Genomic DNA, 13067 nt, shown 5'->3' with positions numbered 1-13067 from the left:
AAACTTCAAAAAGCTTTTATTTTCTGGGCACATAAATTCAAAAAAAAAAACAAATTACTGTAGATAGATTGGAGAAGCAACTGAGCTTTTCTAGGTTAAAAGCTCAAATAAGCACGAAATTCAAATGGGTATTGCATATGCTTTTTAGTTACACCGATAAAAAGCTATGCTATTGTGAATGAATCGTTAGTGTTAGATTGAGATGAAGAATATCAATGTATTTTGGAACAAAACAAAGATGTTAAGATGGAGTATATTTCGAACATAGATCCTAGTCATTTTTGCCCATTCCCTACAAATATTACAAATCAACACCCGCCCGCCTTCAGGGAAGAGTAAAGATTTGGATTCAGAGGTTGAAAATCGAATACATGAACCCATTATTGGAGAGAAAGAAAGCCAATCTATGTTAATATAATGAGAATAAGAAATTAGAATAGAATATACCACTATAAGAATACTATTATATTCTACTATATAATGGAAGTATCTCGATGAGAAGTTTGATTCTCAGTATGGAAAGGTGAAAAATATGTTATGATCCTCCTAAGTGTGAGATCTCATGAAGCTTGATATACAAATGGAATATGTATATATATAGCCGGATGCCTCAAGTTGAGGATTGAGCAAGAGCAAAAGTAGCGCCCCAGGAGAATGTGATACTAAACTCCATAGTGATGAGAGGTCAGAACCAAGGTTCCCTGGTGAGAAGTGCGAGCAAGAACTCATTCCAAACATCAATGGGACCAGGCATACACCAATGTGTGCAATCACTGTAACCTTTCATCCACTTGTTTCCCCAGTACTCCCCTGGATGCCCATCTGCTCTCATCAGCATCGCCCTCGTCACATCCAACTCTGCAATTCTATGCCCTTCTTTTCTCGCTCTTTCCACCTCTTGTATCTGCACATTCCTCACTTTCCACTCCACGCTCTCCAAGTCAACTTCTTCCTCCCTCATTGGACTCGTCCTGTTGCAGTATCCTCCGCCATTCCATGCTCCATTCTCAAAGTGGGATGGCGCAAATGTTCTCACTAACAGAGCCACTCTTCTTTTGTGGTTACTCATGTATCTGAATGCAGAACGAAAGGCCATTCTTATGGGGAAGTCGACGTCGTAGTGCGTGATATTTGGTTCATGGCAGTATACACATCCTATCGGTTTGTTTGCTTCGTGAAGGTACAGCAACCTGAAGAACCAATGCCCGTCTGAGATTATTGCGTAGTCCAGGTCGGGAAATTGTATGGCCCAATCATCGTCTACTTTATCTAACTTCATGTCAAAAATGCCGGACCCTTTGCCGTTTACCATTCTTTCCTCTCCTACTATCAGAAATCTGCTCCACAGGGACATAAGAGTGAAGTTGTGCTCTGGGAAAAACCATTTTCGGAACCGATCTTCCGAGTCCTTGTATATACCCTTTGGGATTTCTTCCTGTAAAATTATACAAGCCGTGTCAATGCTTTTCTACGTTCTGGTTTACTTGGAGCCCCTGAGATATTTTCGCTTTGTCTGTATACCCACACCCAGCTGGGCTGTGCCAAGGTCCAGTGCTTACGTGCTGGGAATCGCATACCTTTTTAGTGCAAGCAAAAATACTTGGGAGGGTTCAATGCGTAATAATACATGGTTTTGGATAATTACGTATTCAGCGGAATAACAAGAACTCTGCCCATCCCCTAAGACAATTCTGCTTTGGAATTTAAGTGGCTTAGCGTAAAATACAATGGGAATTCATGTGTCAGCAGTACTTGCAACACTGACCTGGGACAGAAGGCAGAGGAGGGACTCCATGTGGTTCCTTGACACAGAGTCGCCAATGAACGCCATTTTCTTCCCTCGAACCATGTCTAGGAAGGTTTTAGGATCAAATCTCGGAAGTTCGCATTCCTCTGGCTTCCACTTCCAGTTAAGAAAATCGCTATCTTTTCTGCCCTGCTTCAGACAGTTTTTCGTATCTGGGATGGTCGTACAGCTAGAACTCGTGTAATGCGGTCCTCTTGAGGCTGCAACCCACCGACCCTTAAACAGGTCACACCATTTCTGCTCTGCAAAACCCAAATTCCAAATTGTGTTCACTCAGCCGAGAGCCGAGAGCCGAGAGGCAAGAGGACGAAGGGGACGATTAATGTGAAACTTACCTTTCTGTGGTTTGGACGTAGAATTTGTACTGACAAGCTCTTGTTGCTTCTGAAAGTTTTTCTCAACTGTGTCAGAGCCTCCTCGAATGGACATGGCAGACAAAGGATTTGGGGAATAGAGAAGGAAGACACCGAAAATGGAGGCTACGAACAGAGACGTCAAAACAAAAGGCACCTTACTTCCTCTGTTGAGGCATCTCTCCCATTTGCTATAGCCATTAATCCTGTCCAGAAAAAGCGTGGCCCAAGATTTCATGGTCTTCTCCGACACCAACAGACGGCCAGAGAAGAGGGGTTTAGAGAGAAAACCGTGAGAACCCAAATAATTTCTGTTTCTGTAACAAAAATTAAAGCACACTGCTTGTTGACTTAAAATAATTCACATTCTCGAAGGGTAAAAGAAGCAAGATCAACAAGCACTTTATCTCTTTCTAAACTCAACCGTGGGAGGTTGACACATGGCAAAGCGAAGTTGAACAATGCATGTGAGGTTCATTAGGTGGTGGACCCATCTAAATGCCCTGAATTGTCGGGGGCCAAGTCCTATGAAGTAGGATGGTGAAGGGGTTTAAAGTCCATACAGCTGCATAAAAATGGTTTCATACCATCGTGCGCTTTATGACTTACCCATCCATCACCAAGGGAGGAGCGAAAGACCAAAAAGCAGTCCACGAAGCCTTTTAAAGCCCTTTCGACAAGACTCAAGAGGGTGGCAAAGTTGACGAAGCCGCTGCTTCAAATGCGTTGTTTGGAGTGCCTTTTTTTTTTGGCCACTTGCACGTCCCCTCTTCTCCGTTTGAAAACGTAAATTGTGGTATCTCGTCACAAAAGAACGAGATGCGTTTATCATGATGTTGTTACTTTTTAGATCTTGTTTAGATATCGTAGTGACCGACGAAACTTCAATCCATAATGATGGAGAAAGAGAAAAGCACGTGCAGGTCACGGACCAATCATCCTTCCCCAACCACCATATGTACAGACAAAGTGCGAATATAGAGACATGGCCCACGGGGAACACTCTCCCTCCGTTTTTAACTTTCTTCCTGAAAAGGGGGTCCCCAATTGAGTGCATTGACCTTATTCAATTGTGTAATGGACGCCACTGCCAACGATGTTCCGAAGCAGAATCCAAGTTTATTGGACGCACAGTTCAATGAAGTGTCGAGTCAAAAGAAGCATCCAATCGCGCTCTGTCTGGATGGTTAAGGTGAGTCCAATGCAGCTTCTTTTTCTTTCCAACCAACTCATCTCATGAATGAACACTACATCACCTACCCACCTGAGCAGTGCATCTCAACAGCAACTGCAAAATTATTGCCTGTCGTCTGAACTGAATAACAGAGCAGTAGGCATAAACTCATCAAATAAAATACCAAGGAGATTACAAATAGGATTTTTAGTTCAGAAGGCTAGTTGGATTGAGTTATGGTTATGAAGAACATAATTCTTCTTTTTCAAATGCCAGAGAAAGACTTTGGATTCTGCGTTATTGGCTGCAGAGGGGTGAGGGTCAACACTGGGGCAATTTATCGAACACTTGGCGTCGTCATGATCACATCACACCTGCAGATCTGCAGTTCAATTTAAGGAAACTTCATAATTGTGAGCCGGGACAATCTGCCTACCCAAACGGCCTACACAAATACATCAGAATTCTCCAGATAGATCACTTTATGAAACTAAAATCAACACTGGTACGAAAGCTGCATTATATGCGCCAATTGCTCAAAATTACTAGAAGCTCCTTTCATTTCAATACACCCCCTGCCATCTAAACATCCTTTGATCATGTTCAAACTAAAATCAACATGATTTTTATAACTTCACATCAGATGATTCGGTTTTCTTACAAAATTCTCGTGTAATATAGTTCCATTAGAATTAGGACTTAACACCCCACGCAGACATTTCACGCTATAGAAGAATGATAATATTATACTAGCTCCGGTCTTAATTATACTCCTCCGGTCCTTATTATAAGACCCAATTTGACTTTTTATTTGGTCCTAATTATAAGACCCAATCCATTTTGTCTCTTATATTTATGTATTTTTTTCAAGATAATCCTTTAATAATGATAGTTTTAGCCAATATACTTAATTAGCAAGGATATTTTAGGAATGACAACACTTATTTATTATAAATAACCAACTTAACTTACTTCCTTAATCTCCTCAAATAAGTCAATTGGGTCTTATAATTAGGACCGGAGGAGTATGAGCTAGTTGACTAATTTGAAAAAATTAATGAAAGAAGTTAAGTTAGTTATTTGTCATAAATAAGTGTTGTTTTTCCTAAAATATCCTTATTAATTGATAAGAAATACCATTGTTAGAAAGACTATCTTAAAAAAAATACATAAATATAAGAGAGAAAGTGGATTAGGGTCTTATATTTAGGATGAAAATAAAAGTCAAACGAAATCTTATATTAAGGACCAGAGGTAGTATGTAATTTTGTGAATTAAGAATAATTCATCCTTATATCAATAATGCTGTCTCCAGCGAATTTGGTTTTTCAATATTTGAATGGAAGAACCTAACAACACACTGACTTAACTCTCTTTCCACAAAATTTATCAACTTGCACCGTACGTACGCCTTAGCACTTGATCGTTATGGGCTAGTCTCCTCCCTACACTTCGATTCTGTTTTGACTCTTCTCGCCTTCCTTCAGTTTCAAATGTCACTGTCTTGAGAAAAAATTACGGTTGACTAAACCACGTCTTGATGTTCATTATAAACTCATTGAGTTTGAATGTTATACGATGCTGATTACAAGCTTAATTATGTACTTTGCTCAACAAGCCGACTTCAATTTATGTGTAAATTTGATGTCAATACAAATATCAAGTTTGTTCCTGCGATCAAATCGAATCATTATCCAAAAGTCAAAGCATTGATTATTTTAGTACAGACAAGTCGATCGTTTGACATTACAGTATCAGAGTAAACGTTTGTAGATAAATTGAAGTGCGTAGAGATTCTTCTCTACCCATTTAATGCCAAACTGGAATCATGCAAAGGGTTAATAGTAAAGGACTATTCGCAGAAAAGAAGAACTTAGTGATGTGGTGAACTGCACATCGGCTGTAAGTAGTTGTCCCTCTAACAAACTTCATTCAGCTTCTGGTAGGTAAAACTGATTTGCTTACACTACATGTCCAGAACACAACAGTCCATTACGCGGAGCATGGTCCCTCAATTTTAGACCACTGTACTCGAATGAACCAATCCACATGATATATCCCAACTGCCTCATGTTGAAGCAGGCTCCTAAATCATACTTCATACCCCACTGTAACGGTCATAAAGGATTTGGGCCCAGTTAGGGGCCCTAATGGGAGGCCCAAGATAGGAACAAGTGGGAAGCATGGAAAGTGTGAGCTTTGGAGGCGGAGGAGTCAGTATAATAAGGGTAAAATTGGTTACGGAAGATGTGGAATGACTATGGAATCTCTCTTCTCTCTATGTGGCTCCTTCCCTCCCTCTGGAATTCTTCTTCTGTTCTTCTGACATTTCCCTTTCTGCAAATGTTTTCTTTCTGAGTAAGATTTTGTCCATATTGTGATGAGAACAGTATAGCATTTGCTTTGATATTGTTCTGTCATTATATATACATATATTTCTGAGTTTGATTGTTACGCCCACCACCCTCCAGTTTACTAATTTCTTGGTCCACCTCCCTCGTTCTCTCCTTATCAGAGCTCAACTCATATGCTCCGTTACATCCGAGTTCTGCTCCGATGACAATGCCGAAAGCAAACAAATTCACCTATATACAACTCAGTGATCCCAAATTATTATCACCTTTTTCTCTTTTTAATAAAAATAAAATTAGAAAATCGTCATTAAATGCCAGAAAAATGACTTATATGTAAAACTAAAAATTGTCCTTGCGGATGACTGTGAATGAGAATTTGAGTGATATCCAATAACATGTACAAGTGGGATCAACTACTAAAACCCTGTCATTTTCTTCTTATAGCTTTCTTCTTTTTCGTGAGGTTTTAAGATGCAATAATCCCTCGGACCCAATTTATTGATAAACATTTTGAACTATTTAGATCTGATTTATACAGTTTAAATTTAATATTTTTAATAAAAATATTTTTAAAAGATTTATAATTAACTTAAGATATTATCTTTTTTTTTTTTTACTTAAGATATTATCTTATTTTAAATTATATACCTACTAAAATAAATATTTTAAAAAAATTGAAAAATATATTTGAACGTTGAGTGCCAAACTCATTCCCCTAGTAAAACCTTTCCATAACCATTTGCCCAGCGGAAAACGACGTCACGTGGTTCGGGCTTCGGAGCCTTGGTAGTTGGCTCTTGGGACTGGTAGGTAACCGTCGGACTGGGGATATGACATTGAAGGAGTTCGACGACTTTGAGGAGCAAATCGTCGAGTCTTGCACAGTTGCACTTCATTTCTCCCAGCTTGTGCAGCTGCTTGCTGATTATATATCATCATCTTGGAGAGCTGAGTAGCCGTCTCTTACGAATTGCTCTTCAACATTACTGAAGATTGAGGATGACGCAAGGCACAACCCAATTGTATCTGAATATGAACTTTTGGATTCCCATTTCTTCTTAAGAATCACTCCTGCTTCTCACTGTTTCTTGTCTTTCGGTTGCAGATTTAGCAGCGGATTTGAGACTGCATCGTTTGTGGCCAGCTCTGGTCTTCTCTCCGCTCCATGGAATCTTATCGCCGACCTGAACGCAGAAGCCCATCCAAACGAGAATCTATTCTGGAAAAAGCTTAGCAATGAATCAGATTTGACGATTATAGCGTTTGGGACTGCCCAAAACCGTGTCCGACCTGATTTGCTTTGCTCTTCGGACATGATGGATAACCCCTTCGAATTTCTCTGTTCCAAGAAAAACCCCTACTTCTCGCTTAATGAAGCCGCAATGTCCCTCTTCAATGATCATCGACAGAGTCTTGGTCAACTAAAATCAGAGGTACGTACTCCTCCTTCATGTCGTCAATAACCTGTGGATCCCCGGGGAGTCATTAAGATTTTTTTAGCATGTTGACTCTCATACCAGACAACTGAACTAGTCAAACAAACAAAACGATGCTGAACTCGAGCAAAAGTGACTACTGAGATTGATAGTTGGGTGTCTGGGTTTTTGCTGAATGCAGATCGATCTCCGGAAACGTGTGATTGTCACTGGGCATGGTGTTGGAGGATCACTTGCTTCTCTTTTCACTCTGTGGCTGATAGAGAAGATGGGTTTATCAGACAAGCCTCCACTCTGCATCACCTTTGGTTCTCCACTGATCGGAGACAAATACCTGCAACAAGCCATATCACGTAGCAGCATTTGGAACTCTTGCTTTCTGCATGTAGCCTCTCACCGTGACCCACTGGTTTCCTCTTTCATTTCCAACGATTCGTACAGGCCCTTCGGAACATTCCTCTTGTGTTCTGATTGCGGTTCTACTTGTTCTGAGAACCCCGATTCTATTTCGAGGCTTCTGAAGGAAATGAGTACCCCAAATCAAGGATCGCAAATCCCAGCATATGGAAATATTGCGGAGAGGCTCAGTAGTAAGGCAGTTTGCAAGGACTCTGATGTTCCCAATATTGCTCACAATTTACTACAGGCGAGCCTCGTTTTGCAGTTGCCGGCGCTGGGATTTTCAGATTCAGAATTGTCGCAGGTATCTCGACCCTAATTTCTAATCCATGCGGGAAAAATAATGTACCAGTTTTAGAAGATTTTGTCTTTTCTTTCTTGAAGAACAAAAAAAAAACAGAGAGTTCAATATTAAAAAGTGAGACAGACTGAATGATGTAAAGAAAATGCAGTTTGAATCTGACTGGTCTTTTTCCCCCCTTAAATGGATGTGTCAGTACAATCTGGTGAAAGATCTGGAGAGGGACGAGCTGCTGCTGACTCTGAATAAGAGGAAACAGTTTATCCCTCACAAGAGGCTGGATGAAATGAAAACGTATATGGCCCAACTGGAGTGGTACAAGAAAACTTCTAAGAATCGGAGAACAGGGTACTATGACAGTTACAAGAACGATTGGTTTCCAAGGGACCAGGACATTGCCACGTTCGTCAAAATCCTCAACAATTACTGGAAAGATATGGTTGAAGAGGTAGAGATTCGTCCCCAGAAAGAAGCTGCACCTTTTCGTACCCGGTGGCTTTATGCTGGGACTAATTACAGGAGAATGGTCGAACCATTGGACATAGCTCGGTACTACAAGGACGGAGGACAAGACTACATATGTAAAGGAAGATCTGAGCATTACAAACAGCTACAGAAGTGGCAGGAAGAAGATCAGAAGAGGTGGATAGAAAAACAAAAGGGGCATGAAGAAGATAAGAAAGCAGAGCCGATAAATAGAAAGAATGTGCAATCTATGTTGACGAAGGATTCCTGCTTCTGGGCACACGTAGAAGAAGCTCTCATTTCGCTGCGAAAATGCAAGGCTGCAGGGTCCAGTGTGGCAGAGAAGCAAGAGGCGATGAAGAGATTGGAGGAGTTTGAGGAGTATGTGTATGGGTTGCTGAAGAATTATACAGTGTCGCCGGAGATTTTCTTGGAGGAGAGCAGCTATATGCGCTGGTGGAACGACTACTTCAGATTGAAGGGATCTTCACATGGCTCCCAACTAACCAGCTTCATGAAGAATTATGCTATGTATGAGAAGGGTGAATATGATTTCTCCGGAGAGTAGCCATGCTCCCGTATCGAGGCATTCTGCGGACATTTTCAAAATGAATTACCATCTCAGATTCTAGTAATAGCAGAAAATACAAAAGAGAAGGGGCAAGAAGTATTATATATGGAAGCTTCGGGCTAGCATCGGCAATTGTGACATCACTTTGTTAATGGGAACGTCAATGACGGTCACATATCATTGGGACTACTCTGGAATGGGTAAGCATTGATGCAGACTTGGAAACCCCATTTCAGAAAATGTAGTTTTTCATGTGCGCATCCAGTAGAGTACCTTGCGATTTAACATTGTTTTCTAATTTCTAGAGATATACAGATGTAAATTAAAATTTTATTTTTAAGCAGGGGTTATAATTATACTCTTCCGATTCTAAATATAAGACTCATTTTATAGTACAATTTATACTATAAAATGAATCTTATATTAAAAACCGAATAAATATTATCATATGGAGTTATCCAAAGAAGCATGGGCATGGCCATTAACACCCAGCGAAATGACATCTTTTCAAGAAAGGAGGTGTCAATACAAAAAATTACTAGACAACGACTTTTATATTATCTACCTTTCTCCTTGGAGAGAATACTTTCCACATGTTCAAGTTTCAATATTATCATGACCTTTTTTGACTCCTCCTGTTGAAAACACAGACAATATGGTCTAAGTGGGTGGCTTTTGAAGATAGTGATGAGGAGGCTCTCTGAATCTTTGGTATGTGTTGATTAAAGCCAACTACAATCTCCACTTTATGTATGTCATTAAATGTATTTGCTGAGTGAGCAGATCAGTCATGTGATTTTGCTTTGTATAAGGTGATATAAGCCGGAGGTGATTGCATTTCGATTGCGTCCTTACTTTGATCAGTGGTATGATAATGGAATTAGATCTACCTTTATTTTCATATATAATCTGATTTATACTGTATGCGCTAGATTGCCAAGCAAAACTTTTATAAAATTAAAAAAATTATTCCCCAAGTCCTACATATAAACTTATCTTATAGTATAAATTACATTATAAAATTGATCTTATATTTAAGACCTAATGAGTAGTTAATAAAAAAAAAATTAACAACTCTTCAAAACAATCTTCAATTATTAGTAGAGTTAGTTGGGGGAGAGGGATGGGGAAGATGGAAAGGCTAAGAGTGAAAGAGATAAGAGCATTTTTAAAAATATATTATGAATATTTTATTAATTTTTGTAAAAGCTTCTGAATGAATGAGTACAGTCTTAAAAATAAGACCGGAAAGAGTAACATATCTACTCCTCTGGTCCTATTTATAGGGTAGAGAGAGAAGGTTTTTTTGTCCTATTTATAAGGTACTGAGAGAAATTTTTTGTATGGATGTACAATTTTACCCTTCATTTATTATTGTATTGACTTTGTTAATAGGAAGTATAATACATATTAAACAGGAATAAAATTGGAAAGTCATTAAAATTTAAATGATAATTAATATAGTTTAAGATTTTTCTTAATCTGTGTGAAACATACTGAAAGTGCCTTATAAATAGGATAAGAGGGGTAAACTTCTAGCTTCTCAGCAACATGTCCAGGGACGCCCCTGTAGCTTAATCAACCATAATCTTGCTTTCTAATAATTTTGGTCATGATGATTGAAAAAAGAAGCCAGGTGATAGCTGGGTTAGACATTATTTGGGCATCCTTCCGATATGGTTTATACTTTTTGCCCGATCATGCCCTTTACTATTTACCGTTGACTTCAAAGTTCAAACGATTAACTGCTTAGGCCTTTATTTTTTCTTTTCCAAAAAAAGGACTGGGTCATTTATCTGATGAATTAAATCCTTAGGCCCTCAGTTTATTCCGTAAACTCACAGATCAGGTTGTCTCCTCCAACTTCATTGACCTGCAGCAATCATTCCTATCAAATAATACAGGAGGAATTACAATGAATCTAAAAAAATTATTAAAAAATCTCAATAATAACAACAAGTTTTAAAATAGGAGATGACAATTTCTAAAACTCATTTTATAATTAGTTTTTTTAGAACCTCATTATAATTCTTCTAATTTTGCCTCCAGTAAAAAGTGATCTTTGATCTAAACTTAATGTTTTTCTTCTTTTAATGTTTTTGGAGATATCATATAACTATTATCGGTTCATAGTAAAAACTAATATCCCTTAAAATATAGAAAGGCAAGTGGCAGATCCATTTTAATGAGGTATGATTTTGTAAGGAAAGTCAAACTCAGAGAACAAGTTGGTCACGTTTTGCAATTATAGAACAGGTAATTTATGAATAGTGTCCTAAATCACAGTGATGCAAAGGACGCGTAGTAGGTAAGATGTGAGATACCCTATACTTTTTAATATAAGAGCTAGTTGACTAATTTGAGTAGATTAAAAAAATTATTTATTTATAATAAATAAGTGTTGTCTTTCCTAAAATATCATTATTAATTAAATGTATCAGCTAAAATTATCATTATTACAAAGACTACTGTAAAAAAATAGATAAATATAAAAAATAAATTATATTATATTTTTATAATTATAATCAAAATAAAAATTAAATGAGCTCTTATATTAAGAATCGGATGTAATAATAATAAATATTTCAGAAATGTTATCTTTTTGGTGTGCGGACGAGGAGAATTTAATGGGGCTTTGCTGGGCTGGCCCTGGCCCACCCTCTGGAATCCTATGCTCTCCCCCAAATCCATCAATTATTCATCTCCGTCCCCTCCCCACCCCACGATTTAATTACTATTCTTCAACATTATTTTGTGCTTGTAATAATTTTCTTAATCTATCCAGTTCATTTTATTTACATATTATGTCTCACTAAAAAATACTGTTACTAACTCGTCTTTCAAGAAATAAATATAATTGCATGAAAAGGTATCAAAGGCAAACATCGAGGGGAACAAACCCCCCTCTTCGATTAATTAAGAGGTAATTACATTCACAGCCTCATTATAGTTTTTTTAGTCCTGCCTCTTTCTACATACCAGTAGTAATCTCCAATAAAAAGAACAGTGTTTTTCAAAAAAATATCATAAAAAAAGAGCACGTCAATTCATATGAATTTATTTGGCCAAAAAGATTCACATGAGTTTATGCACTCGTAGAGAAAATGTAATTTTGTTTAAATTAATTAAATGTTTGACGGTACACGAAAAGTATTTTATATTAATTTACATAAAAATATTTATGATAAGCAGAACACTAAAATGTCAAAAAAACAAAACATTCGCAATGTCGCAAGCAAAGGTCGCGTTGTAGTTAATTAAAGTTGGCTGCTCGGCCCCGTCAGATTAGAGGGTCAAGCATGGATTCTCTAGAGCAACAATAACAATTTTCTTTTCCAATAATTATAATTTTCCTTTACTTATTTTTTGACAGAAGTCTTTTAACTTCTTAAAGTAATTTTAAGAATTTTTTGCTACAAAGATAAGGGACATTCGTGTTACAGAGGCATCTATATTCTACTAATTACAATGTGAATTGGAAAACAAAATCAGTTAGCATGTTTTCCATTAAAATTCTTATAAATTTGAAAAAAGGTAAAAATGAATTTCACACATTATATTTATTTCAAAATTTCGGTGATCAATTAATTAAAAAAAAAGGACCATATCAAGATAATTATCAACAGTAAAAATTTAAATGCATATAATAGCAATAAAATATATAGAGAAGTACTTTTTCCCTGAACTTAGTATATACTCTATATTTTTTATTATTATCATTATATTAGTGTTTGAACGTCCGCGTCCATCTCATCTAACTGCATATCTCTCAATCAACGGCGACGAAGGCGTATCTCGTTCTACAAGTCTGGAATCGACGGAGAAGCTCATGAGAACCAGCCCAGCCCTTGTGCGCTGTGCAGTCCTTCTGTCTACTTTGCTCTTTCCTATGCTTTTCAGCTTAGTCATGAACTCAGCTTAGTCATGAACTTACAAATTCGCACCGATACCAAAAACCTTAGCTTTGCCAACAACAACATTATTAGCTGTGTCAAAGACATGTCTTCCTCCTCTATCAAGTTGACTTGAAAGGAAAGCTTCGGTGCCAACCAGTATTTGGCCCCACGTGCTTCCCATATTCGCCCTATGTGCAATACTTGCTGCGAGTCAGTGTTTGTGTTGCTCGATCTCCAAGTCTCTGTGAGATGACATGAATGATTAAGAACAGGAGGGTATGCAATAAAACGGTCCATTTTAATACAGTAAC

At 37.9% G+C, this 13067-nt stretch overlaps 2 protein-coding genes across 2 annotated transcripts; one reads left to right on the top strand and one right to left on the bottom strand.

Moving 5' to 3' along the window:
- Positions 1-356: 356 nt before the first annotated feature.
- Positions 357-2479, bottom strand: LOC114748841 (protein ALTERED XYLOGLUCAN 4-like). Its single transcript, XM_028937296.1, has 3 exons — positions 2143-2479; positions 1766-2049; positions 357-1435 (listed from the first exon to the last, which is right to left on the bottom strand). Exons 1-3 carry the CDS (start codon positions 2396-2398, stop codon positions 686-688), a joined length of 1290 nt encoding a protein of 429 aa, XP_028793129.1. The 5' UTR covers positions 2399-2479; the 3' UTR covers positions 357-685.
- A 4051-nt stretch (positions 2480-6530) lies between these two features.
- Positions 6531-8857, top strand: LOC114748836 (senescence-associated carboxylesterase 101-like). The gene is made up of 4 exons (XM_028937290.1): positions 6531-6710; positions 6794-7121; positions 7306-7827; positions 8024-8857. Exons 1-4 carry the CDS (start codon positions 6688-6690, stop codon positions 8855-8857), a joined length of 1707 nt encoding a protein of 568 aa, XP_028793123.1. The 5' UTR covers positions 6531-6687.
- The last annotated feature ends 4210 nt before the right edge of the window (positions 8858-13067 follow it).

Source organism: Neltuma alba, unplaced genomic scaffold, assembly GCF_004799145.2.
Source record: "Neltuma alba isolate B1F8T4 unplaced genomic scaffold, ASM479914v2 tig00005830_pilon, whole genome shotgun sequence".
Classification (NCBI taxonomy): domain Eukaryota; kingdom Viridiplantae; phylum Streptophyta; class Magnoliopsida; order Fabales; family Fabaceae; genus Neltuma; species Neltuma alba.
The sequence above is the reverse complement of the archived record's forward strand: the minus strand, read 5'-3'. Positions and strand labels throughout refer to the sequence as shown.